General features: G+C 37.1%; 6 protein-coding genes across 9 annotated transcripts; 4 read left to right on the top strand and 2 right to left on the bottom strand.

The window, feature by feature from the left end:
* rad51ap1 (RAD51 associated protein 1) lies at nt 1-2,838 on the top strand. Its single transcript, XM_055231670.1, has 9 exons — nt 1-245; nt 310-359; nt 884-998; nt 1,083-1,189; nt 1,271-1,366; nt 1,438-1,557; nt 1,634-1,792; nt 2,392-2,529; nt 2,625-2,838. Exons 1-9 carry the CDS (start codon nt 229-231, stop codon nt 2,747-2,749), a joined length of 927 nt encoding a protein of 308 aa, XP_055087645.1. The 5' UTR covers nt 1-228; the 3' UTR covers nt 2,750-2,838.
* Nucleotides 2,839-6,109: 3,271 nt separating this feature from the next.
* ada2b (adenosine deaminase 2b) lies at nt 6,110-9,307 on the bottom strand. 2 transcript variants are annotated; one of them, XM_055231595.1, is made up of 9 exons: nt 8,974-9,307; nt 8,626-8,845; nt 8,093-8,303; nt 7,726-7,853; nt 7,382-7,472; nt 7,183-7,291; nt 6,931-7,088; nt 6,361-6,567; nt 6,110-6,229 (listed from the first exon to the last, which is right to left on the bottom strand). In XM_055231595.1, the coding sequence occupies exons 1-9, from the start codon at nt 9,272-9,274 to the stop codon at nt 6,146-6,148; spliced, it is 1,509 nt and encodes a 502-aa protein (XP_055087570.1). In that variant the 5' UTR covers nt 9,275-9,307; the 3' UTR covers nt 6,110-6,145. The 2 variants fall into 2 exon arrangements, with proteins under 2 accessions (XP_055087570.1, XP_033845216.1); XM_033989325.2 differs by having other exon boundaries at nt 6,110-6,233; nt 6,365-6,567.
* Nucleotides 9,308-10,206: 899 nt separating this feature from the next.
* On the bottom strand, nt 10,207-14,517 carry atp6v1e1b (ATPase H+ transporting V1 subunit E1b). 2 transcript variants are annotated; one of them, XM_033989755.2, is made up of 10 exons: nt 14,427-14,517; nt 14,249-14,307; nt 13,586-13,651; nt 13,194-13,303; nt 13,026-13,092; nt 12,856-12,945; nt 12,705-12,773; nt 12,531-12,625; nt 12,355-12,442; nt 10,207-10,895 (listed from the first exon to the last, which is right to left on the bottom strand). In XM_033989755.2, the coding sequence occupies exons 2-10, from the start codon at nt 14,279-14,281 to the stop codon at nt 10,833-10,835; spliced, it is 681 nt and encodes a 226-aa protein (XP_033845646.1). In that variant the 5' UTR covers nt 14,282-14,307; nt 14,427-14,517; the 3' UTR covers nt 10,207-10,832. The 2 variants fall into 2 exon arrangements, with proteins under 2 accessions (XP_033845646.1, XP_055087469.1); XM_055231494.1 differs by lacking the exon at nt 14,427-14,517 and having other exon boundaries at nt 10,208-10,895; nt 14,249-14,420.
* A 258-nt stretch (nt 14,518-14,775) lies between these two features.
* si:ch211-214j24.14 (uncharacterized protein LOC559160 homolog) lies at nt 14,776-16,657 on the top strand. The gene is made up of 2 exons (XM_055231675.1): nt 14,776-14,935; nt 15,878-16,657. Exons 1-2 carry the CDS (start codon nt 14,809-14,811, stop codon nt 16,615-16,617), a joined length of 867 nt encoding a protein of 288 aa, XP_055087650.1. The 5' UTR covers nt 14,776-14,808; the 3' UTR covers nt 16,618-16,657.
* Nucleotides 16,658-18,465: 1,808 nt separating this feature from the next.
* Nucleotides 18,466-20,568, top strand: spic (Spi-C transcription factor (Spi-1/PU.1 related)). 2 transcript variants are annotated; one of them, XM_033989941.2, is made up of 5 exons: nt 18,466-18,503; nt 18,604-18,691; nt 18,851-18,954; nt 19,043-19,142; nt 19,585-20,568. In XM_033989941.2, exons 1-5 carry the CDS (start codon nt 18,501-18,503, stop codon nt 20,058-20,060), a joined length of 771 nt encoding a protein of 256 aa, XP_033845832.1. In that variant the 5' UTR covers nt 18,466-18,500; the 3' UTR covers nt 20,061-20,568. The 2 variants fall into 2 exon arrangements, with proteins under 2 accessions (XP_033845832.1, XP_033845831.1); XM_033989940.2 differs by having other exon boundaries at nt 19,040-19,142.
* On the top strand, nt 20,451-22,306 carry spi2 (Spi-2 proto-oncogene). The gene is made up of 3 exons (XM_055231539.1): nt 20,451-20,492; nt 21,535-21,667; nt 21,999-22,306. Exons 1-3 carry the CDS (start codon nt 20,451-20,453, stop codon nt 22,304-22,306), a joined length of 483 nt encoding a protein of 160 aa, XP_055087514.1.
* Nucleotides 22,307-24,738: the final 2,432 nt, after the last annotated feature.

The following is a 24,738-nucleotide window of genomic DNA, read 5'->3' as shown; positions in this document are numbered from 1 at the left end:
ATTCGTCACTTCCGTATTCCAGTTATTCAGGCGGGCTACTCGAAAAACAGATTAAAATTGTTTTCGTGCTGATTAATTTAACGCTCAAAACTCAAAGTTACACGATATTTTTAAGAGTAAGTTTGCACGACAACATAGAAAAACGTTTTGTTAAGCTGTTTTATAACATAAATATTCAGTTTATTGACAAATGGCTAATAAGTCGCAGCGATAGACTAACTTGAAAGAATGGACAGACCATCAAGGTATTTCACACGTTTTACCTGCAGCTCTCTGGGCTTCTGTTGCTAACTTTTTTTTCTGATACAGAAAGACAAAAAGTGTGAATTACTGTGAGTTCAAGGACTTTGAAGATGATGGTGAGTTGGTAACTTTGCTATTTGTGTCTTTAGACGTGCTGATGGTGTCCTTATCAGTATTGTTCATTTTGAAACCTGTATGATAAATACAATGCTCAGCCATAGTATTACCTAGGGTGACTAGATTTTTAAAATAAAAAACTGACACACCTGTGTTGGGATGGTTGGTATGAATAAAACTCAGAAGAACACATTCTCGACTCACTAATGGGTCTGTATATAATCTTGAAAAAAAAAAAGAATGACAATTTATGCCTCTCTTTACTGTTGTCAGGTAACAAATTGGGACTAATCAGTGTTTTTTAATAAATCTGCTGGGACAAGGGGCAAAGGGCTCAAAGCTGGGACTGTCCCAGGTAAATCAGGACGTCTAGTCACCCTAGTATTACCTCTTATCAAGATACTGTGCTCAACAACTGTACTACGCCTTGTTTGTCATTGTCATTCTGAACCTATTTGATCCCTTTTCCTCTGGTGAAGTCTGTTTTGGGTTCACAATGATTTCTTTTATAATTCTGTTACAGATGAGGATTTTGCTAAGAAACCACCTTGTAAAAGGGCTAAAGAAGCAGTGAAACAACAAAAATGCATTTCTAGTCAAGAGTTCAACTCAAGATCACTAATAAGTCAAAAGAGCAGGTATGTTGCTATTTTGCTATTTTAAAGTTTAATATATATATATATGTATGTATGTGTATACATGTATGTATGTATAATTTTCAGAAAATCTGTGGATGCAAAAATCCTTGAACGAGATCTAGAAGCAGCCATTTCTCTTTCCTTGCTAAACCCATCATGTGAAACATCAACTCCGTCATCAGTTTTACAAGGTAAACTGTACTTTAACACAAGAAGATCCTGTTGTTATTGCAAATAAGCCTTAATTTACCTCTAGAAATTGTTTTCAAAAGAGTTTTCATTTGTCCGAACTCCAGTAGATGAGAACACGGAACCGTCATGTTTATCACCACATCTATCCAACTGCAGTGTAGACACCATGCGTCTAGGTACATCTATCATGTTTTCCTGATGTTCTGTGTAATAAGTTAGAAATTTAATGCAATTGTTTATTTTACAGGTCTGGACCAAATAACATCAGACTCAAATGCACCATCAAAAGAAATGAAAGAGGCTTCTGACTTGAAGAGAAGTAAAGAGAAAACACAAGATGATGATTATCAGCCCTGTGTTGCTTCAGGTTGCTTTTATTTGAAATCTTGGCAATTACAACTGTGATGACAAACAAATGTTTACTTAAATATATCTTTCTATAGACTCAGAAAGTGACAATGATTACAGTGAACATGACAGTGAAGATGAGGAATTTACTGTTAAAAAGGCAAGCAAGACTAAAAAGGGGGAAATAACCAAGAAAGGAAAAGCCAAACAACCGCCATCTACTAAAAAAGACAAGCAGCCACAAAAGTCAAAAGGTTTGTATACTTATGATTTGTCTGAGATTTATATTTAGTTACTGTTCAAACACTCAGGTATACGTTTACCCGTCCCTCCAATTGCTTAATCTGCCTTTGATCTAAAGAAAAGTTGTCAGAAAACTCCAATAGGCCACTTACAACTTGATTAATAAATTATCTTTTTGAGCCTTATGAGACCTTCACCATGATTGCAGGCTCAAGAAATATTCGCCTTGATTACAGGCTTTTTGTGCAGCCTCTGCTGTGAGCAGGCACATGTACAGACTCAAACTGAAGCTAAACCTTTTAGAAGATAGCTATAGCTGCTACTTAATAGCAGTATGTTGGGTTCACGTGACCCTAATGCTTCACCCCATTCCCAAGCCAATTGTTTTTCAGCTACTTTTATCCTTGGCCCCCTCACACAAACCATGTTATCCTTATACAGTTATTATTTTTTACCTAAACATCCATCCATCAGTTTGTTCAAACCATCTCAAATTGCCACTCAGCTTTGACTTTTCTGAGGGTTGCAGTTTCTATTTCTAATTTCTCATATATCTTTTTTTCTTTTTTATCCTTACCCAGCATTTTATGTTTTCTTTTCTTGCTTAAAGTTCCCTACACCCCAACAAGGACTCCCCTCACCAACAAAAACTCATCCGACCTCTCGAGATCAGCCTCCTCGAAGGCAGCGAAATCTGCTATATGCCTGAGTCCAGCCACAAGCAGGGTACCAAAGTGGAACCCGCCAGGTCTGACACAAGTTGATGAAATTAATTGCTATCATCGTCACATAATATTTGTTATTTTTCTTGAACTTTGTTGTCTTTTTTCACATTTCTCACAGGCCAAATTGGTAAAAGTCCTCCATCAAGCAGTCCTTCTGTGATATCTCCAGGTCAGGGTCTGCGCCTGGGACTGTCCCGTCTGGTTCGAGTTAAGCCACTTCACCCCAGTGTTGCAAGTAATTGACCATTTTCTCTTTACATGTTTTCTGGCTGTTTTTCCATAAAGACTGCCTTGTGATGTACACACATCCTTAGGAGACACAGTTTGTGTTTAACTACTTCCAGTGCAGACTATTTGTGCTGCAAAACCTGCTTGAGGCTGTACACAATATTGGCTGGTCAAAGATGACAATGAAAGTCCAGCTCTGGTTTTAGTCGTCTTTTTTTTATATAGTTCTTTAGTTATTTTCATTTGAAATTTCTTTAACTGCCTTTAGTGAAAATGAAATTAAATTTGCAATTGTTATTATAACTTTATGTAACTCCATGTATGTATAAAACAAGAAAATAAATGTTACAAATTACGTGGCTGATGCTTCCATTTTGAGTAAATACAAGTTATTTTGGTGTTTTATACAGACTAATACTCTGAAATATGATTTGTAAAAATGTCACATTGAACCTGACAAAATAATTTTGGATGCATATGTTTTATAAAATGGTGTGTTTGTATACCTAAATGTTGTATCTATGATACTTTGTCTTTTCCTTGCTAACATGAGGATGCCTGTTCTCCATAAGCAACTATACAAAGCTTGCACTGCTCCCAGAAAAGTAGATAAATGATGTGAGGCACAGAACGAAATTAAATAAAGGTCCAAGTACAGTTTCCACTATCTGAGAGTTTTGCCAACTCAGGAGCACTCAAGTATTCTACTCTGACACCTTGAGCATGAAAACACATGCATTAACTCAACATCATGTCTAAAATACACAGCATGATACAATTATAAAATCATTGGCTACAATCATATTGACAGAAAGGATCATCAAACCTGACAAAGCACAAAAAGATAAACTAAATAAATAAGGGTTCAAAAGCACAACTTAAAAATTGCTGACTGTCTCAATTCAGCAGAGCTATTGAGTACAATTGATGTTTAGGATTTTCAGATGTTTAAAAACCTCACAATGTAGTCTATATTACAAAATGTTATTTTTATAGCATGGATCTCAATTTTCCTCACTAAGACCAAAACATACTTAATTTAGTTCACTTTGTTCCCAATGTACAAGTCATTATGTCCAGTTAAACGTTTTCCCACCAAACCTGCTACCTGAGTTACTAGAGTGAGAAGTTGCTGTGTGTGAGGCAACCAAATCAGGAGGGGGTGGAGTGTTTGATATAGTGAGGTCATCAAAATTGATTTTAACTCCTCTCCGCATGCTCATGCATTTGACTGAGCGCTGTGGTGCATGTATGAATCTTTCAGACCAGACTGGTGCGCTTAGAAAGACCAGTCCCAGCCAAAAAAGTATGCCCATTTTCATATCATTGACATAATACTGCTGTATTGGTCAATAGTACATTTTTTTCATAATATTATGTATAATACATTTTACTTTTAAAAACAAAGTCATTCAGCAGTGCACCGATTAGCACTGGAGAATACAAAATATCATTAGTAGCACAAGATGGAGGTAGATTGATAACTTATTGATCCCCACAGGGGGAAATTCAGGAGACATTTTCAATTTAATGAGACACTGATTGAAAGATAACATTATGTAAAAAGAAAATACCCTTAAAACTATAAGCTTACTCTAAGTTGTATTTAGTTGCTTCATGCATTTTTGAGAAATCCTGCATTGTCCTGTATTCAAGGCTTGAGAGCTCAGAAAATGCCTTTTTTTTAACCTATTCCTTATTTCTGCCCACTGGTCTGTACTTGCTTGCAATTATTTAAAAAATCTGACTCTGGGTCATCCAAAAAGAATAAAAACATGTACAGTTGGAGATGTACGGCGGACTGGGGTCCAGAGGAATTCTCCCGCCGGTGTTGGTACATTCTCTTATGGAGTAGCTGTTTAGTTTCTCCAATGTAACGCTCACTGCACTCTTCACTACACTGAATGGAGTAGACTACATTACTTTGTTTATGGCTTGAGGTTTTGTCCTTAGGGTGAACCAAATTTTGCCTTAACGTGTTTGAAAAAGACAGGTAATTGTCCATTTGTGCCCAAGCTTTAACTTCCTGGCTGATGCCTTGAGATGTTGCTTTAGTATTTCCACATAATGTTCTTTTCTCATGATGCCATCAACTTTGTGAAGTGCACCAGTTCCTCCTGCAGCAAAACAGCCCCCCAACATGATGCTACCACTCCTGTATTTCATGTTTGGGATGCTGTTCTCAGCCTTGCAAGCTTCCCCCTTTTTCCTCCAAATGTCGCGATGCTCATTATGGCCAAACAGTTCAATTTTAGTTTCATGAGACCATAGGACATGTCTCCAAAAAATTAAGGTCTTGGTCCCTTTGTGCATTTGCAAACTGTAATTTGGCTTTTTATGTTTCTTTTGGAGTAATGGCTTCTTCCTGGCAAAGTAGCCTTTCAGCCCATGTCAGTACAGTAATCGTTTCTCTGTGGATAATGACACACTCTTACCAGCTTCAGTCAACATCTTCACAAGGTCTTTTGCTTTTGGTCTTGGGTTGATATGTACATTTCGGACCAAAGCACGTTCATCTCTGGGACACAGAACCCATCTCCTTTCTAAGTAGTATGATGGATGGACATTCCCATGGTGTTTATATTTGCATATAATTGTTTGAGCAGATGAACGTCCACAATTATCTTTCTGATTTCTTTTGACTTTCCCATAATGTTACACAAAGAAGCAGTGTGTTTCAGGTGTGCCTTCAAATACATCCACAGGTGTGTCTCTAATTAGCTCAAATGTTGCCAATAAACCTATCAGAGGCTAACAAAGACATGAGATCATCATCTAGGTTTTCCCAAATTCTTTTAAATGCATAGTAATCTTACTGTATGTAAACTTATGACTTTGCAGAAGTAATGAAAAAGTCTTTAAAAAATCCTTCTCTCATTATTCTGGCATTTAGTAAATACAAATCATTTTGGTAATCCTCATTGACCTAAAATAGGAAAAGTTGTCTGATTTCATGTCAGACTGTGAGAAAAAAAGCATATGTCTTTTTATGCAGTGTATGTAAACCTCTGGTTTCAACTGTAAATGGTGAAATGCCACTGTGAAGAGGTTGGTGTCCATCAGTTCTGTAGTTTTGAAAAGTCAATGAAATTTTCTGTTATTAAGCAATTTTATATCAATATTGCAGTTTACTATAAACAAAACGTACTACGTAATACTAAGTATTTAACTCAACTGTGTAACTCTGCTATGATGAAAATATCCAGTACATTTTGCTCTTGTTAAATGGGAGCTGTTATTAAATAAATGAAATCAACAAGAGGTCATACACTACCAGGTTTGGTCATATCAAGGTCACATGCTAAAATTGATAAAGATAAGTAAATTCAATAAATACCTCAATTAATCAGGAAATGCTTTATTTCATACCACCATTTCTCTGAAGCCAATACATCAAACAGCCACTTATGGTCAACTATTGTTTGCAATAAACAAATCCCATTTTTCCAGCCACATGTCATGGAGTTTGTTTTTCAGATTAGTGGGTAGTGAGCTGTATCTGGAAAAAAAATGAAGAACTAAGTGAAAACTACTAGTATATACTTCAATCAGTTTAGTAAATTAATGTAATAGTAGCAACATTATTTTATATCATATGCAATGTTAAAAATAAATAACAATAGCAGACACCTTATTGAATTAGAAGCAAGTTCCTTCAAAGTGCCTAGATTCGCCTTGAGTCCACCTATTCCAACAAAGGCTTGGTAAAAGTCATATGAAAGGCCTGACGTTCCAAACAGAGAGGGGTCGTCTGAGCTGATGACCAGTGGGTGGCCCTCAGACATCAGCACAACAGCGGGATGGTTTCTCAGATCTGAAACCAGCTTCAACACCTAGGACAGGTAAGGATCCCATTGTCAAAAATAAATAATATTGTATTTTGTCAGTGCTTCTCTTCTCTTTTCTCTTTTTCTTTGCAGCTCTATGCTCAAACACACTTCTCCACCCACTACTCCTATTGGTCAGCCTCCATCACATTCTCACTCAGTGGGTTTAACCAAACACAATGCATTTTTGACTCTCAAAAGACGATGATGGCTTTGTTACCTGTTCAATGCAATACAAACATACCAATAAACATGAATACTTATAAAATTGAATTCATAATCTGGCTCCCAAACAATCACACCTTCTAATGTGTGTACTATTGGTGGAGCATTCATCAATACTGCATACTGAATATAAAGAGTCCGCACCTGGTTAGAAATGGGACATAATTCAACAGCTATATTTCTTTTTCGGGATAGCTCTTTGGCCAGAGGGTGATGAGCTATAGCATAGCCATGACCAATACGAGATGTGTTGAACAAAAGGGCATCCAGAATGTTTTGGTCCACATCTGATCCTTCATCATCTGTGAATAAGCCACAGAAGCTTTACTCTGCAGACAACTACTTTAGATAACACATTTAACATCAATATACAATATTGCATTGTTTGTTTTGCACCTGTCTCTCCAGCATGGAAGAAAAAGGGAAGAGTGGCACCAAGTTGTGCAGGCAAAGAAAGTGCCTCCCTAAAAAACCAGAGTGTCCGCCCATCATCTTCTCTGCCAACCTTTACAGAAACAACATGCAATTAAAAAAACAAAACAAAACATCCATCTACAAAACAATGATTTGAATGTATAAAATGAATACGTCTTACTATGTCAAAGCCAGCCACCACATCTGGAAAGTCCTTCTGCAGTTGAATAGCTTCTTTCACAACTGTTTTCACCTCAGATACTCCCAGAGCCCTGAAGAACAGTTGGTAATATAAATTATAACATTTAGGCCCAGTCACACAGTCTGTATCTGACTTGATGTTAGATATTTGCTTGATTGAATAATTCGAAAACAGATTTTAATGCTCTGTATACATTTCCTGACTCATGAAGAGGTAATTAAATAAAGCAAAATATTCAATTATATTAATTTGATTTTGATTACAGCAAGTAAAGAATTTTCAAATATCAAGAATGTAAGGATCCAAGCTTTAACCAAGGGCACCTGTGGGCAGAAATGATTATACGAGCTCCAAGAAAGTCTGGATGATCTTGCACAAACATTTGTGTGACCTCCTGAAAGACTTTAAGAGTCCACACTTTGTCATGAATGGTGCCATCAAGCTCATATGTCTGTAACAAATAAAAAATGCATAAAATATATCAGTTAGTACTAAAGCTTTAATCTAAATGTATTCTACTTCTAGCACTGTTCATTTTGCTAAAAAATATTGTTACTATTGCTACTGCTACTAATACCACCCCTTTTATGACAACAACTATAGTACCTGTTTAATAGTGTAATGTTTAATCCCCCTTATTAAAGCAAATAAATGCACAGAGCTTATGACAACACTGATGGAAACACACACCCTTGATAGGCCACTGCGCAACTCCAGGTACATAATGTTGTCATAGTAAAGCTCCTCTAAGCCTTTGTAGATGTAGTCTCTTAGCACAGGAGCATGAGTAATTAGTCCCGCAGCTGCAATGAAGGCTTTCTCAAATTTCTCCCAAACTACATTCTGATTTGGGTACTCCCTTTCAGGGTCCTCCGTGAATAGTGTGAGGTGCTGCATTAAGCTGAAAATAAAACACATTTTATACTCAAAGTCAGGTTACAAATGATAATAAAATAAATTTCAATGCACAAGGACAGGTTAAATTTATTTCAGGATACATTCATATCCATGGATTTGCATATTAATAGGTTTTAGGCTTAATGTCTTTGACCTTCTTTTTTCATACTACCTGGTGATCAGCACAAACAATATGCGTTTGAATATTGAGGCATTAAATACTATTCAGGGTTTCCATCTTCATTGCAATTAAGCAATTTAAAATATATATATTTTTATTTTCATGTAATAAAGTATGTCACTGAAATTTATGAATAAATTGTCACCTATCATCAAATCTTGTTGGATCTCCTATCCTAGCTCTGAGTGCCTCCAACAGTTGCCAGTACAAGCAGTCCCATCTGGGGAAAGGCTGTTTGTCAGAGAAGAGGAAGCGGACGGAATTGTCCCAAGTGAAGCAGATGTAGCAGTGAGGCCTATAGGTCACATTCTTCACCAGCCACTCCACACTGACCATTGATGTGCTGTGAATGTGGAGGGCAGCTCCTTTGTAAACACACAAGTTACAGCACGAAACAGACGTTTAATGACAATATTGGTTTTCTTAATATAAATGCTTCTTTGTAATTTTAAATATATATTTTGGATACAATATATAACAGAGCCGTCCTCACCTTTGGGCATCTTTTGTATTAGTTTATAAACAGGGCTGTTTTGAATGAGAGGTTTTGCACTGAAGAAGTGCATGGCAGGGGGAAACTTTGTAGCTGACATCTCCTGCAGCTTCAGCTTGTGCAGATGCGAATTCAGTTTTTGCTCAGCAATGGACAAAGACATCTTGCCCCCTGTCTGTCGAGAGGCCTCATCACGCAGTAGCTGTTCTCTCCGAGCAGGATCTGGCACCCCAAAGCTGACCCTCCCAAGCCACAGGAGGGTCACACAGGAGGCAACGGCCCACCTCTGCCAAACAAACATGTCCTTCAGTAGATCAGGGAGGTGTAGCACTGATCATGGTCTTAGATTCTAGGAATGAAAAAAACAAAAACAAAAAAACTCTTAGTTTGACTCTCCTAACCAAACTGTAGTGATTACAAATTTAAAATGTACATTTGGTATTTATTAGGGCACATTTTATTGCATCAATTAAAAAATATATATTAATCATGATTAAAAAAAATATTGCTGCCCAACTCTTTTATTAATATTAATTTCTACAACAGTTTACCACACATTATATTAATAGGCTTCTTATACCTTACACTCAGGTATAAGAAGCCTATTAATTTAATGAAAATAGACTTACAGCTCATTGCTTTTAATACTTGTGAATACCTGTGTAAAGTAAAATAACTTATATTTCCAATTGGGTGAATAAGTGTTAATTGTGAAAAATAGTTTAGTAAAACATTGTAGTTAAAAGGGCACAAGCACAATTACAAATGACCCAAATTAATCTACAGTACTTTCAGCATTTCTAATCCCACCACTAATTTGTTAAAAAAAAAAACATTTTCTTAAAGTCAAAACAGACTGTAGCTCAGAATGGATTGTCAGGATGAACACAAGACGTTTGCAATTATAACCATGACATCTGAGGATAACAGAATATTGAATTACCAAACCCATTCATAGTTTAGACACAAATCAAAAAGCTTTCTAACATTTAAAGACAAAATACTCACCAGTAAATGAACTGTAGCGTTGTTGCCTTAGTCCTATCTCCACTTGTTTTCCACAGTGCTCTCACTTGAGCATGTCAGCAAAGTACTGCGAGTAACTGCATAATTGGGGCATTTTTGTCTGACAAAAAACATGTGATAAACTAATGAATAGGGCATGAATGGCCAGTGTAAGGGGGAAAAAATCTGCCAAAATGCTCAACAATAAGGAAAACAGCAAGAGGCAATAATGATTTACAGTTTTATTATTGTGTACATTTCCACATAATGACATTTAAGCTGAGACACCGTCAAAAAAGATAAAACAAAATACAACCACACATACATATAATTTAATCTGGAAAGTTCTTCATATCTTCATATACATATAGTGCCCTCTGGAATGACATTTAGCATGGAGGAAAAATAAAGCAGTCAGTCACTGCAACATCTACTAAACATATTTTGGATGTGATTATGTGTCGTTTGGTTACTACGGATAGGATATTTTCTCCATGTGACTGGTTGGAGTTGATATCCAGCAGCAAAACTGACTCTGGAAAAACAGTGTGCTGTGAAGACAGATCCAATTAGAGAGCAACTGTTAAACCAATTGTTAACAACTCGTCCCTGACTGAATAGTGTAAACAGAGACCCTCAAGGAGCAGCAAAGTAAACCAGTCATTACAACTGTGCACCGACCATGACCACATCTGTAAATTGAAAATCACGTCCCTTAATGCACAGAACAAAAATACAGCAATACATCACACAACACAATGCATCTTTGAGCTTAAAATAATTTCACAAACAAGAAATGGATATGACAAAATAAAAAAAATGAACATGGATCTTGTACAATAAAGCAGATGCTCTCAATCCATAAATTTGCGATTTGGATTGGCACCAAAAAGAGCCACTCGGATTTCAGGCATCATCTGAAAATACATGTTATGTTAATATGCAAATGTGTTATGAATTGTCATTAAGATCAAAGAGGAAAAGAAAATAAAGGCAAACTTCATTAAAATATTACAGTTGAAACTAGAAACTTACATACACTATATAAAAAGACATGCTTTTTTGACTTTTCAGACAAAACTTCATGTTTTAGGTCAGTTAGGATTACCAAAATTATTTCTATTTGTTAAATGCCAGAATACTGAGAGAAGACAATTTGGGTTAATTAGAGACACACTTGTGGATGTATTTGAAGGCACATCTGAAACACACTGCTTCTTTGTGTAACATCAAGGGAACGTCAGAAAAAAATCAGCCAAGATATCAGGAAGAGAGTTGTAGACTTGCACAAGTCTGGTTTATCCTTGGGTGCAATTTCCAGATGCCTGAATTTGCCGCGTTCATCTGTCCTCTCTCCTAAAGCCTATGGGAATGACCATCCATCATACCGCTCAGAAAGGAGGTTCTGTGTCCAAAGATAAATGTGCCTTGGTCTGAATGTGCATATCAACCCAAGAACAAAAGCAAAAGACCTGTGAAGATGCTGCTGAAGCTGGTAAGAGTGTGTCATTATCCACAGTGAAATGAGTACTGTACCGACATAGGCTGAAAGGACACTCTGCCAGGAAGAAGCCATTACTCCAAAAGAAACATAAAAAGGGGCAAGGGACCTTAATTTTTGGAGACATGTCCTGTGTCCTGACAAAACTAAAATTCAACTGTTTGGCCTTAATGAGTATCATTAAATTTGGAGGAAAAAGGAGGACACTTGCAAGCCTGAGAACACCATCCCAACTGTGAAATACGGGGAAGACAGCATCATGCTGTGGGATTGTTTTGTTATAGGATGGACTGGTACACTTCACAAAATAGATGGCATCATGGGAAAAAAACATTATGTGGAAATACTGAAGCAACATTTCAAGACATCAGCCAGGAAGTTAAAACACGGGTACAAATGGGTCTTTCAAATGGACAATGACCTGAAACATACTGCCAAACTGGTCACAAAGTGGTTTAAGGATAACAAATTAAATGTTTTGGAGTGGCCATCACAAAGCCCTGATCTAATTCCAACTGAAAATTTATGGACCTACCTGAAAAGGCATGTGCGAGCAAGGTAGCCAACAAACTTTGCTCAGTTACACCAGTTCTGTCAGGAGGAATGGACCAACATTCCCCAAAACGTTTGACTGAAGTTGCAGTTTATAAGCAATATTAATGAAATTTATGTAAACATCTGACTTTGAAGAGAGTAATGGAAAAATTCTCAAAAAATTCTCATTCTGGCATTTAGCAAATAAATCCTAATTGACTTAAAACAGTTTCCTGTTAGTCTGATTTCATGTCAGAAAGTGATGGAAAAAAACATGTATTTTTATATAGTGTACGTAAACTTCTGGTTTCGGCTGTATATGTTCTCATTTGAGCTTATACCTGTTGAGCCATGAGGTCCAGTCTGCTCTCCAACGTGTTGGACACTTTGATTTTGCCATTACCATTATAGAGCTCAATGCCTCCAGAACTGAAATAAATACCAAAAGTCAATTAGATGTAAAATTGTAAAAAAAAAAAATCAAACCACTCATGCAAAATGTGGCAGTTTCTCTTACATATCTGGGGAGAGGTAATTGTCCTGATCAATGCGCACTTCCAGATTAGTTTTCACAGCAGCTTTATAAATAGGGATATTCTTCTGAATTGACGTCTGTAAAATTAGTTAAAATATGTTTATTCAGTGAACCATTTTCAAATTGGTGTATATAAAAACGCACACACACAGTTACCTGAACCATCTGGACATCTTGCTTACGGCAGCGAATTGATACTTTTGGCTCCAAAAGTTGATACAACCCCTTTTGATAGAAGTGTTGTGTAGATAATGATACAATTATTAATACCATATAAAAATACCTCTTGACTAAATGACTGACCAACCTGTAAAATCAAGCCATCCATCAGAGCTGGATACCTGGCTGGATCCTTTGCAATGTTTGCAAGCCTCTGACGAGCTTCATTTAACATTTCCTAAAAACATTTTTTTTTTAAATTACATTATTCTTAAAAACAACAATGCGTATTTTTATAATTGTGTAAATGCGACTTACTGAGATCATGTCGTCACGAGCTTTCAGTACCTTCAGTCGAGCCTGGTTCATGAGGTTAGACATTTGGCTGGGGAAAAAAAGATGCATTTGTCACCTTGTAGTGTCTGACAAAACATCTGTATTAGGTTTTTTTTTTGGCTTTTCTCACATTTTGGAACTGTGACTCACATTTTCTTTTGCTGCTCAATCTGCTTCTCTTTCTTTTCATAGTACTCCATTATCTTCAACCGCTGAGTTTGAACCAATCGCCCTTTCTCAATGTTGAACTCTTCTTCGGCCTAGAAATAAATATGTAAATGTTCTTTCCCTATTGCACGTAACTCAAAGTGTAAAAGACAAAAATACAAGCGTTGTCCGGATTATATGGCATGTACCTTTTAATAGATAATACATTTAAAACATATAACTTAATGTAAAGTTCAGTTTAGTAAAACTAAATATATAGTAAGGCTAAATGACATCATGTTCCATTACAAAATACTTCTACTGGAAGCAATTTGAGTATAAAACAGCAAAGATAATAACACGTGTTTAATAAAGTTGTTTTTGTTGTGTTATACCTTGGCATCAATCTCTTCTGCTTTCTCATTGGCCTCCTGTTCAATGAAGGCCATCATGTGCTTGATCTGTAGAAATTAATAATAACATTAATAATTAATATGAACAAGAGTGGAGAAGATATGGGAACAATTTTGAATTGGGATGTTTTGCAGTTATGTTCTCACTAAGCTGTGAATGCAAAGAAATTGCTTTTAGCACTATAGTGGGACATTTTTTTTATTTATGTGTTCACTCAATAACTATTTGTGCAAGGTGCACAGGTAATATGATAAGTGATATTATTTTTTGCTAGATTCATTTAACTTTAAGATTATATTTCCCGTTCTCATCAGCAGTTCCTGTTGTAAGATAATGCATGTGTTCGTCATGTGATGTGATCCATCCATCTTGAAAATGTTACAATATTTTCCATTAAGAATATGTACAAACACACAATTTACCATTTTCTTTCAGGCATGTTTTCTAATCTCCTGTACCAAATAATATATATATATTTTTTTTACTGTTAGCATGTTGCTATGTCAATGTCACTTTTGTCTACATCCCTCTTAGACGTACAATTGGGAATCAAGCGTATATGTTCATCTCCAACAAAAAAACTCGCTTTGTACATACAGGAGGAAGCAGTCCCATTCCAGCTGGAGGTTAAAATCAACATTTACCTGCTTCTGTACGTCGGCATCGCTAAGAGCCATGGCTGCTGTCAAATATCCTGTCGGGCCTGTGGGGGGAAGATGAAGAAAAAACACCGAGATACACGTGAATGAGACTCACAGCGCGTGGAGACAAAGGTCTGCTGCATATATATGTCTATTTTAGCAATAGCAATTGTCTGGGTACCTTAAAATCACAAATGAGCCTCTATGAATTAATCGCAGCAGTTGGGTCGTGACTCGTAAAGATGTCTACGAAGGATCAGCTGATTCGCGAGATCACGTGATATTTACTTCCGGTCACACTATGCCACACTGCTCTTTCATAAAGATGTGAAATAGTCTCTACTAGTACAAGATTAAGACAGCACTATAATGGTTTTCATAATGCGCTTTGTGTGATTACATTATACATGTTTTCATCTTTATTTAAGTAAGATGCTGGGTTCAGACACTAGATGGAACCAGACCTTTTGGAAAGAGGGGGAAGGGAGAGAGAGAGAGAGAGAGAGAGAAAGAGAGAGAGAGAGAGAGAGAGAGAGAGCACGACTCGTTCATTCTGGAATATAATGAGCACTACCAGTTTGCAGAGTTTGCATGTGTTTATAGTGTTTGTTTCTCCCTTCTTCTTGACATTGCTTTTTTTCTCTGCATTTGACCAAACAAAAAAAACTTCTCTCCACTTTGAAGACTCAGGTATGAATGATGATTGTCATTATGCCATTTTCCTTTTCCTCAGTATGGTCAATAAGACTACAGTAGTATATGTTTAATAGCCTAAACCTAGGCCTCTGGGCTATATTAACCATCCTGTTATGGTGCGTTGTAAAAAGTGTGCTACAAAGGCTGCTGTCTTTACAAATTCAGTTTGACCTCTAAATAAATCTGTGTAAAAACAACACATTTTCTCCTCTCATATTAACATATTAGGCATAACATGGGTTTATTATGAATTACTAAAGTCAAATGAAGCCTAGAAATCCTAAATGAATAATAAAAAAAAAAAAAAAAAAAAAAAAGAATGGAACAATATTTAAATATTACAAAAGTTTAACACAGGACAATAATAAATACAATGAATTACACAGAGAAACAGGGATGAATACTAATATATTCATATGCATGTTAATATCAAAACTAAATTAATATGGATAAAAAGTTTAAATTTATCATGTTTAGAAACTTTTTTTTTTTTCCAAATTTGATTAAATTAAGCTTTCTGTATATCACTCCTTCCCTTCCCTAAGTCACATGTAATATAACTTGAATAGCTTCCACGACTCTAAACAGATGGGAATGTACAGTTACTAAAGATAGTAAAATATGCAGGCCAGAACTATAATTAGGAGTGAAAAACTTTTTCCAATCTCAGACTTAGTGCTGTCACTGGGACAGACACATAACAATAGAAAGCTATGTTTTACAATTTGATTTACCTGTTTGTTGAAATCTTTCCTTAACTGATGAATAGTGCAGTATCATGCAACTGAAAGTACATTGCCCTTTTTAGGGACTATTTCCTTTTATTTTTAATAAATTGTGAATTGTAGTAGATACTCTCGTAATTATAGGTAAAATAAACCTGTAACAATTGAACTGATCATATGATATAAGTAACAGTAACTTTGTGTATTGCAGAGATCATTCTGGAGGGGAAGCACCCAAATGAAACCAGGGAGGGCAGTGGAGAGGGTGAGGTTGGTTCATTTACTCCTCCGCCCTTGACACACATGGACAGGCCTGGTCCATGGCAAAGTGAGAGCTTTCTGGTCTCCTCCTGGTCGACAATGGAGGATGCAGACACTCAGAGTCTGGGCAGTAGTGACAGTGGCACTCCGGCTGCAGATGAGGATCACTCGTCCTCTGAGGCAGAGCCTTTGGGCCCCGAGGAGGAGCAGGAGCCAGAGAAGGAGCATAGGGATGAAGAGCCAATGACCAGTGGACTGAGCCAGTTCAGTGTGGAGTCAGAGGAGGACATCCAGGCTCCGCAAACTTCAAAGTTCATGCAGGTTGTTCCTCCAATGGCATTGCCCCCTTTGCCTATTTTGCAGCTGGACCCTCCATCCAACAGCTCAACCCCTGTCCTCAGCTCCTCAACTGGGGACCCTGAGGAGCTCCTCTCCACACCACTGGGCCTTCATCCTCCCTCTATCCTCGCACCAATAAATCCTCCCATAGTGAAAACTGCAGCAGACGATCCAGAGTCATCACAGAAACATTCAGACCAGGCATCATCGCCACAAAGAGAACACTTTAAGTCTAAACCTGCCAAAACACAGACTTTCATAGAAGTGCCTGTGCTGCTATGTGGAGGCGCTGCTCTTGTCGCAGTTGTAGGAGTAATGGCCTATGGAGCTGTGGCCCTTCTAAGAAAATAAAACCACTCTGAGAGCCCAATAAAACCTCTTTCAAATCAAATAGTTCCCACCTGTCTACTGAGCACATTTTCTTTTACAATATAATATAAATCCTTTGTTTTTTCTCTTTTCTTTTTCATATTTAATAGTTATATAAAATTGAACTACTTATACTCAACTAATAATAAAATTAAATAATGAGTTGACTCCATAATAAAACAGAAATCAAGTTTTTGGAGTAATTTTCCTGGACATATAAGTAATCTGGCATGATATTAGTTTTGTTATCTGGATTTGCGGTTAATGCTGCATTCTCTGTAATAGTCATTATCCATCCATGACTTAACACTTCTTGATTTTCACTGAGTGCCAGTAAATAGAGAACAATAGAAGCATTCTGTGCTGTGGTTAGCTGGCCTGCTCTGCATGCATGCAGCTATTGAATTAAGAAGAGGAACAAAAGTGCTGGTTTGTTTGGACAACCAGGGTAGCACATGAAAACATTTAACATGCTATTTGCATTACTACAATTGTATAAAAGTATACTGAAAAAACACCTCCAGAAACCCAAACAAGCTATTGAATAAGTATGTACCCATTAATTAGTATGTAGTGGACTTTTGGTATACATTTTAGCTAAAGGGTACACATTTTTTTGTCACTTTTGATACCTTATTAGGGCAATTCTTATATCCAACAGGACAGTACACTCCTTGTTTATGAGAATATAATTTACTAGTTAAGTTTACCCAGTAATCATGTAAGAGTTCAGCTGTGGGTCTCAGTTTAAATTTATGGATTAGATGTCAGTCAGCAGTAGGGAGAATGGAGCAGCATTGTGGTTCTTTTGTTTTTATCAGCACAGCCCAAGCAGGAAACACACCACCACACTTTCACTCCACTAACACACTGCCCCCATAATGGCACATGTATTATCCATCTTACTCACAGAACTCTAGTTAAATAAAGGTGGATGCACTCATTGAGCCTCAGTCAGGTTCTGTTCTGTTTGTGCCTTTGTTTTTAACTCAGTCTTAAGCCCTTACTGTCATTACCTTTTACCGGGACAAAAGAGGAACTTCAGTGCCAAGAGTCGGTTGATATTTAAAACGGAACGTCCAAGATAAAAAATTACTTCTCAAAAAGCTAGTGTTTATTTGTACAGAGGGATGCTTTCTGAAAAAAAAAAACAGGGCATGAGGTTAACAGTATTGACCACACCATTAACCATTAACCTTTATAGTCTTGGTAATTGGAGCTCAATATGTTTTTATGAGATATTAACTTCAGCACCAGGACAGCACCACCAGTCTGTATGCACACATGCATTATCACTCAAAGTGTAAAGAATGCTGGTTAGAATTAATGGTACTCTACATGTAACATAAAAACCCAAACAAATACTATTATAGTATTAAGCATTACATAACTATAAAATGATTATTGTCATTGTCAAATTAATTGAATTACTTTTGGTTAGTTAAAAAAAAGTAAATCTACTCCCTCTTTTATTACACAACCTTCAATAATAATAGCTGCTCATCAATGCCTTTGCAAAGGTTTGTTTAATTTAATTTACAGAAAACTGTTTTACCAAAGACCACAAATGATTAGTGTTAGATGATAACCCGTAACATGCAAATCCTGGGGTCACTTGGAATTGGTGGTATTATTAAGTGGTTAAGTGCACAATAAAAGAGCTTTGTTGTTTAAAGATTGTGATCTCCGGTGAGTGGCAAGATAGCTAGATGTGTATCTGATCTATGTTTTCAAAAAAGAGAAGTGTTTATGTAAAAGATGACGTTACTAACAGTAAACAGGTACTGTATATATATGACCCTGACTAAATAGTCCAACGCACCAATTTGAGCACAAGTGGTCCGCTGAGGGCACAACTACATAACATGGTGAGTCCAGCAAGAACCTTAACTATGTTCATATTTTATGTTTATATAACTGTTGAATATAGTTTCATATTTATCTTAAAGGCATTTGTGTATGTTTTAGAGTTCCATAGATGGCGACTTCAACCAGAACTTCCAGGATGCAATTGATGTTATTCAACAGCATTCAAATAATTCTTACTATGATTCCGGTATGCACAGAGCTTATCATTTGCAATTTAATATGATGACTGGATAAATAAATAGATAGGCAGTCAGATATAAGATAGATAGATAGATAGATAGATAGAGGTTTGCCACTTAACAAAAAGAAAAATGTCATATTATGTCTGAAAATCTGGTCATTTCAGAGTATTCCTATCATGAGACGCTGACCACAGTCCAACAGCCTTGGTACCTGGTCCCTCATCCCTCTGATGCAGCAGTCTCCACTAATGACTGGAGTGACACAGCTGTAAGGAATCTAATGCCACACACAGAACACAGCCAGTCATATTATACGATATTTTGATGAAAAACCTTGTTCTTTTGTCTTACAGCAGCAGCCATGGACCCCAGCTCTTCCAGATGTACCATTGAGCCAATCTCTACCCCCAGAACCGCCCCATTTCTACACAATCCCACCACCACAGAGCAACAAAGGTAACCCAATTGTCAACTAACCGTTACATAATTAATATGTGCATTATGTAATTGATCTGATGGAGACTCCGCCAAACAATGAAGGTGCTCCATGAAGGTGTTTTTGCTTTTTCCTGTAAAGTTTCACGGTATGACAATAAACTTATCCATATCCATGTAAACCAGCAGGTGATGCCACCAGTTACAGGTCAGACCTGTGGAGAGGCTACCATAGACCAAGAATTTGTAAGTTATTTTTATTAGCAATGCAAACAACTGCAACTAAATAATAATAAGATAGATACATACACGCCATACTGTGGAACCTTCCTTCCAAAGCAATAGCATCTCCATGGACATAACTGGGTCACCAAAAAGCTACAGAATGCCCCTTTAAGCATGAGGGCCATAAGCTCAATATGTAATTAAAATAACTAAGCTAAACTAACTGTTACCTTTTTAGGGCGGAAGAAGCTCAGATTGTATGAATACCTCCACCAAGCTCTAAACGATCCAAATATGTGTGACTCCATCCAGTGGACAGACAGCGGCAGTGGCACTTTTCACTTCATCTCAAAGAATAAGGAGAAACTGGCAGAGTGCTGGGGTCAGCGCAAAGGCAACCGCAAAACCATGACATATCAAAAGATGGCTCGAGCCCTCAGAAACTATAGCCGCACTGGTGAGATCATCAAGGTGCGTCGCAAACTCACATACCAGTTTAATCCGGACATCCTGCACCGTCTGGGCTCCTCACAGGTGAATGTGGCCCTGCCCCGTCAGCCTGCACAAGAGGAACACTGCCCACAGCAGCAGACCCATGGTGACCAGGCCTACGGCAGCTTCACATCAGGCGAAAGCCACAACTGGTACGGACACTATCTGATGTCTGAAGACTACGACCTGTGTCAAAGCTACACCTCACACATCAAGTCTTGAACAAAACATAAGTTAGATTAGTGATCTATAAAGCCTATCAAGTAGAGTTGAGGCATACATTTTCAATAATGATCTCATTGTCCACAATATAAAATATTCCGGTTACAACACATCATAAAAAAGAGTAAACCGTGTTATCTCACAATATGATACAAATATTCTGCATTCTTGCAGCAGGGATTGTGTCTACTCACAAATGGATATTGTGATATTTCAATATTCCATGTTCCTTTGCACATGTATCGTTTTCTGGCACTCTACCAAAGAGGAAGATCACATGTTAATAAACACACATTTTGCTTTTTAAAGAAGAGCAAACTGTTAGTATCCACACAATATTGCAGTGATAATCATACTGTGAAGTCAGATGAATATGATAAACATCCAACCATGGCACGAGGAAATCCTCACCATCTGAAGGTGACTTCTTTGGTAACCAAATTCTTAAATGTATATTTTGTATAATATAATGCTATTTTCTTAAAAGAAATACTGCTTAATTTATCGAAAGAGCCATATAATATTTATCAATTTGCTGTATATTTGCTTGGAAACAATGTATTAATATGTATGTAATATGTATTTGTGTCAATAAATTTCATTTGAACAAACTTTTGAGTTTTAAAATAGCTCTGAATAATTTTCCAGTGTCAGTGTAGCATGAAATACAACAAGAGGTAGGCCAAATGGCCTCAAGTTAGAACATATCCTGTGAGGAAAAATATGGCGGCAAGTGAGTTCTTCCTGAGAGTGTGACAGGCCGCTCCAGACCTTGCCTTATCTGCAGTAGTGGGGAGGATGTGGTCAGGACAGGGGTGCAATGTCGGGCCCCCTGTTGGCTTTGTGGGCTGGTGGTCATTGTTTAGTCGAAGTGAGGTGTTATGGAAAGTCAGACCTTACGGGGGTATATTAAATGTCTGCTTTCAACAGACACTCAGACTCAGTTAAACTCTTAGACTGCACCACTGTGGGAGAACTATATGATAATGGTACGTAACTATACCCAATGGATTTATCTGTGATAACAATAACTAACTGGCTGTGCACCTTTTCAGGACTCTCAGTCTGATTTGGAGGTGATTATGGATTTTCTAGAAGAGTGCTACCAAAGCTATAGTCCAGAATATTGTAAGTATAGCTTTAAGAATACTCTACATTCATTAGTTTTCATATATAGCAAGAGAACAAATGTCAAAAAACTACTACTATTAGCAAAATCCGCCATGTTTGTGTAGCAGTGTGCACAACATCTACAGAGATGCATTAGCATTTTTTTGTTGTTTATTTTAGTACAATGGTCCGCACCTGTTTCTTTAAATGAGCAGTATGTGGGTTCCCTTTCTCATCAACTGCAGCAGATCAACAATGAGTCACCAGTAAGTATTTCAAATTATTATCATTTAAATGTAATCCAACTCGTTCATCACTATAGCAATTTATACTTATTTTAACCATCTTTGTCATCTCATCACAGGATCATCAGCCTCTGCCATCTCATGACATATGTCCAGCAGAACTCACAGGCACATTACCAGGGTCGGTGCCAAACTTTGGATCAACAACGCAATCATCTCAGCATAAATGCCAGGCCAGAGCAACAGGGAGTGGTGAGTTCTGCTTTTTCTGGTCACTAGATATTGTTATTGCCTGCAGCTTGAGGGAAACAAAACCACAAAACAAATAAGAGCCCTTCCCTTTACAGTAAAGGACTAGAGCCATGCAGCACATCAGTCAGTAGTCTCATTTAACATATCACACTGATAACCATAGTGTTGTTTACACAGTCATTCTCACCATTAACCTGTACCTGATCTGAAAATAAGTTTTCTGGGAAAGGTAGGAAACAATTAGCAAGAACTGTTATGGTTTGGCACCACTCCCCAATAAATCCTCTACCACATTGCATTTGTTCAATTATAACTAAACCTCTGTTCACAGGTAAGAGGGTGCGGTTGTTTCACTTTCTATTTGAGCTGTTGGAAGATCCCACTATGGCCCATTGTGTTTCCTGGGTCCCATCATGCATTGGGGTTTTCCGCTTCTCATCCACCAACAAGGACCAGGTGGCTGCACTATGGGGTCAACGAAAGGGTAACAAGAGACCCATGACTTACCAGAAGATGTCCCGCGCACTCAGAAACTATGCCAGATCTGGAGAGATATTGAAGGTGAAGAAGAAGCTCACATATCGGTTTAGCCAAGACACACTGCTGTTGTTGCAGAAGAGCAGACACAGACCTTTCTGATTCAGCTCTTTTATCATTTTCTTTTAATTGTCTTATCTTGGTATCTGTTAAAAAAAATAAATAGCATGGTTTGTTCTGTTTGTATGCATTTACTATCATATATATATATATATATATATATATATATATATATATATATATATATATATATATATATATATATATATATATATACACCAATAACATCTCTATAGAGACAAACCTGTGGCTTACATGATGGACCTTCCATCAGAAAGGTTTCGTAGACCACCTTTAAGCCCCATTGAAAAGTGTATTATAGAGGACCTTTAATTTGAGTTAAAACCGGGGTCTGACAGCTTTAATTACCTTTCTAGTTCCAGGGACATAGAGATGGGACTAGAGATAGCTCCAGTAATAAACCAGACGGCGACAGTAGGCACATTCTGTGTCGTCTTCTTGGAAAGTACAATGCAAAGCTATTGGGGGATATATGGTTATTAGTTAGTTAGCATACATACATTGTATAATATACATTTGTATAAATAAATTTGCTTTTGTGTTATTGTTGTTATTCTTTTCTCTGTCCTGTAGACTGTTTTACATCAATCCGCCAAGGGACTAAAGATGGAAATTAGCCACGTTGGCTATAATCTTTACATATTATATATAATATTTACATTTGTAAATTTGTAAATATTCATTCACATGTGCTGTCCTTTAAAAATTAATAAATAAGAATAAGAATAATAGAAGTCTAAGTTAGTTAACTTAACTTAACTTTACTTAAATGGCTCCTCGCGCATCTCACTTGAGCCCAGTGCGGGCCATAGATTGTATAAAGATGCCCCACCCCGATCTGAAGCTCAAAAAGCTACAAAAAACAGGTAACTACATCGAGCTATTGGTAAAAAATATATATATATTGTAGGCTAGCAATTTTAAGATTGCCCAGTTAACTGTAACCAGGAGAGATCGTGGCAAAGGCAAATTAGCATCTAGCTTAGCTAACAGAGTCTTGTCTCCACAGAAATATCACTGTTAATACGTGCTCATCAATAGATTCCCTTACAAAAATATAGCTTATGCTTTATACATTTTAAACTGTTAACCTTGACTGTAAGAAGCATGCATGCGAATATCTTTGTTGTGTCCGTCTCCAGCCATAGGGGGTCAGTACCGTCTGCTCCAGTGGACCCCGGCCCTTATCCAACATGAGCTCATGGCTGAGGCTCCTGTGTGATGTGATCTCCTCGGGACCAGTCAATTCCAAAATGGTTTTGTATTCTTTGTAGCTGACCCACGCGATACTTCCCTAAGCCCAGTATTTACAGCTGGAGCCCTGTCCAGGTTATAAATGGGCCATTGTAGCTATGGTGGCCGTGGCCTGATACCAAGAAAGACCTCACTACACTGAGTTAAAATAGTCAAATAGAAGACAACTGGACATATCTTATGTTTAGCAGAGAATGTTATTTTTGTAATAATCATGCCTGCAAATGTTACTTATGTGTTTTGCAACACATGATGGCCAGCGGGCCTACCTCTTGAGTCAGGCCCAAAATTTGGTAAATGTGAAGTTACTTAGTACATGCACATGGCAAATGTATTAAAAAATTGCATACTAGAATGCAGGAAGTTCTGATGTGGTTACTGTTTGGATAATGTCAAAATTTGCATCTGTTCACTACTCTTATGTAGGTACATGTAGGTACCAATAATTATTTATTTATGTAACCTTTATTTTACCAGGTAGGTCGGTTGAGAACCCATTCTCATTTTCAACGACGACCTGAGATAAAGGTAAAGATAAGATAAATGATGTCAAAGCAATGAAACAAAAACAAAAATGTTTAGTAATTAGTAATCTTTGAAACTAAAATTTTCAAGTGAAATGTCAAAGTTTATGATAGCTTTCTAACTATAGGCAGTGCAGCTACTGCATCGGCATGTCTCCATAATTTATTTGCCAGCAGTGAAAGCCTGCTGTTGTTGGACAGCATTCCCCTTGGATTAAATGGGCATCTGACACTTGCCATTGATTTGCTGCATGACATAAAACTTGTATTTTGTTTTTCATAAATAAGGCTGTGGAGGAGCTTGTGTTGTATGAATAACAGTGCGAAAGGTGTTACTATTGGCAGTGGCACGTTCTTGTCTAAATCCTGCTTCTTTATTTGCAATTTAGGTCCCCAATGTCCCAATATAGTATAAACCTTAATTTCAAACATTAATTTTGAGTGGTTTTACTGCATGCAAATCTTGCATATAAATCTGTAACTAATAATAGAAAGAATATATATCGTTAGAATTCCCCTGTGAAGCAAAACAGCATACTGTGGACAATACCATTCTTTATTCAGAAAAATGTATTCAATTATTCTACATTAAATTATTCTATTAAAGCATCTGGATCCAACACTGATGCTGCAATATGTTTAGGGTCAAATGATTTCCAGTGTAGAGAGGAGGAG

Source organism: Periophthalmus magnuspinnatus, chromosome 23 (assembly GCF_009829125.3).
Source record: "Periophthalmus magnuspinnatus isolate fPerMag1 chromosome 23, fPerMag1.2.pri, whole genome shotgun sequence".
Taxonomy (NCBI): domain Eukaryota; kingdom Metazoa; phylum Chordata; class Actinopteri; order Gobiiformes; family Gobiidae; genus Periophthalmus; species Periophthalmus magnuspinnatus.
Note: the sequence above shows the minus strand (reverse complement) of the source record. Positions and strands in the feature narration are given on the sequence as shown.

Coding starts and splice junctions, on each gene's coding strand:
- rad51ap1 (XM_055231670.1), top strand. Junction 999..1,082: donor CTAATAAGTCAAAAGAGCAG/GTATGTTGCTAT, acceptor TATAATTTTCAG/AAAATCTGTGGATGCAAAAA. Junction 1,793..2,391: donor GCAGCCACAAAAGTCAAAAG/GTTTGTATACTT, acceptor TCTTGCTTAAAG/TTCCCTACACCCCAACAAGG.
- ada2b (XM_055231595.1), bottom strand. CDS start 9,274: ATGTTTGTTTGGCAGAGGTGGGCCGTTGCCTCCTGTGTGACCCTCCTG. Junction 8,846..8,973: donor AATACAAAAGATGCCCAAAG/GTGAGGACGGCT, acceptor GTGTTTACAAAG/GAGCTGCCCTCCACATTCAC. Junction 6,568..6,930: donor TATGTCCCATTTCTAACCAG/GTGCGGACTCTT, acceptor TACCTGTCCTAG/GTGTTGAAGCTGGTTTCAGA.
- atp6v1e1b (XM_033989755.2), bottom strand. CDS start 14,281: ATGGCTCTTAGCGATGCCGACGTACAGAAGCAG. Junction 12,946..13,025: donor CTCGTGACGACATGATCTCA/GTAAGTCGCATT, acceptor AAATGTTTTTAG/GAAATGTTAAATGAAGCTCG. Junction 12,774..12,855: donor TGGATGGCTTGATTTTACAG/GTTGGTCAGTCA, acceptor TTCTATCAAAAG/GGGTTGTATCAACTTTTGGA.
- si:ch211-214j24.14 (XM_055231675.1), top strand. CDS start 14,809: ATGAGCACTACCAGTTTGCAGAGTTTGCATGTGTTTATAGTGTTTGTT. Junction 14,936..15,877: donor TCTCCACTTTGAAGACTCAG/GTATGAATGATG, acceptor TGTGTATTGCAG/AGATCATTCTGGAGGGGAAG.
- spic (XM_033989940.2), top strand. Junction 18,692..18,850: donor TAATTCTTACTATGATTCCG/GTATGCACAGAG, acceptor TGGTCATTTCAG/AGTATTCCTATCATGAGACG. Junction 19,143..19,584: donor ACCACCACAGAGCAACAAAG/GTAACCCAATTG, acceptor TTACCTTTTTAG/GGCGGAAGAAGCTCAGATTG.
- spi2 (XM_055231539.1), top strand. CDS start 20,451: ATGGCACGAGGAAATCCTCACCATCTGAAGGTGACTTCTTTG. Junction 20,493..21,534: donor ATCTGAAGGTGACTTCTTTG/GTAACCAAATTC, acceptor ATCTCATCACAG/GATCATCAGCCTCTGCCATC. Junction 21,668..21,998: donor GGCCAGAGCAACAGGGAGTG/GTGAGTTCTGCT, acceptor CTCTGTTCACAG/GTAAGAGGGTGCGGTTGTTT.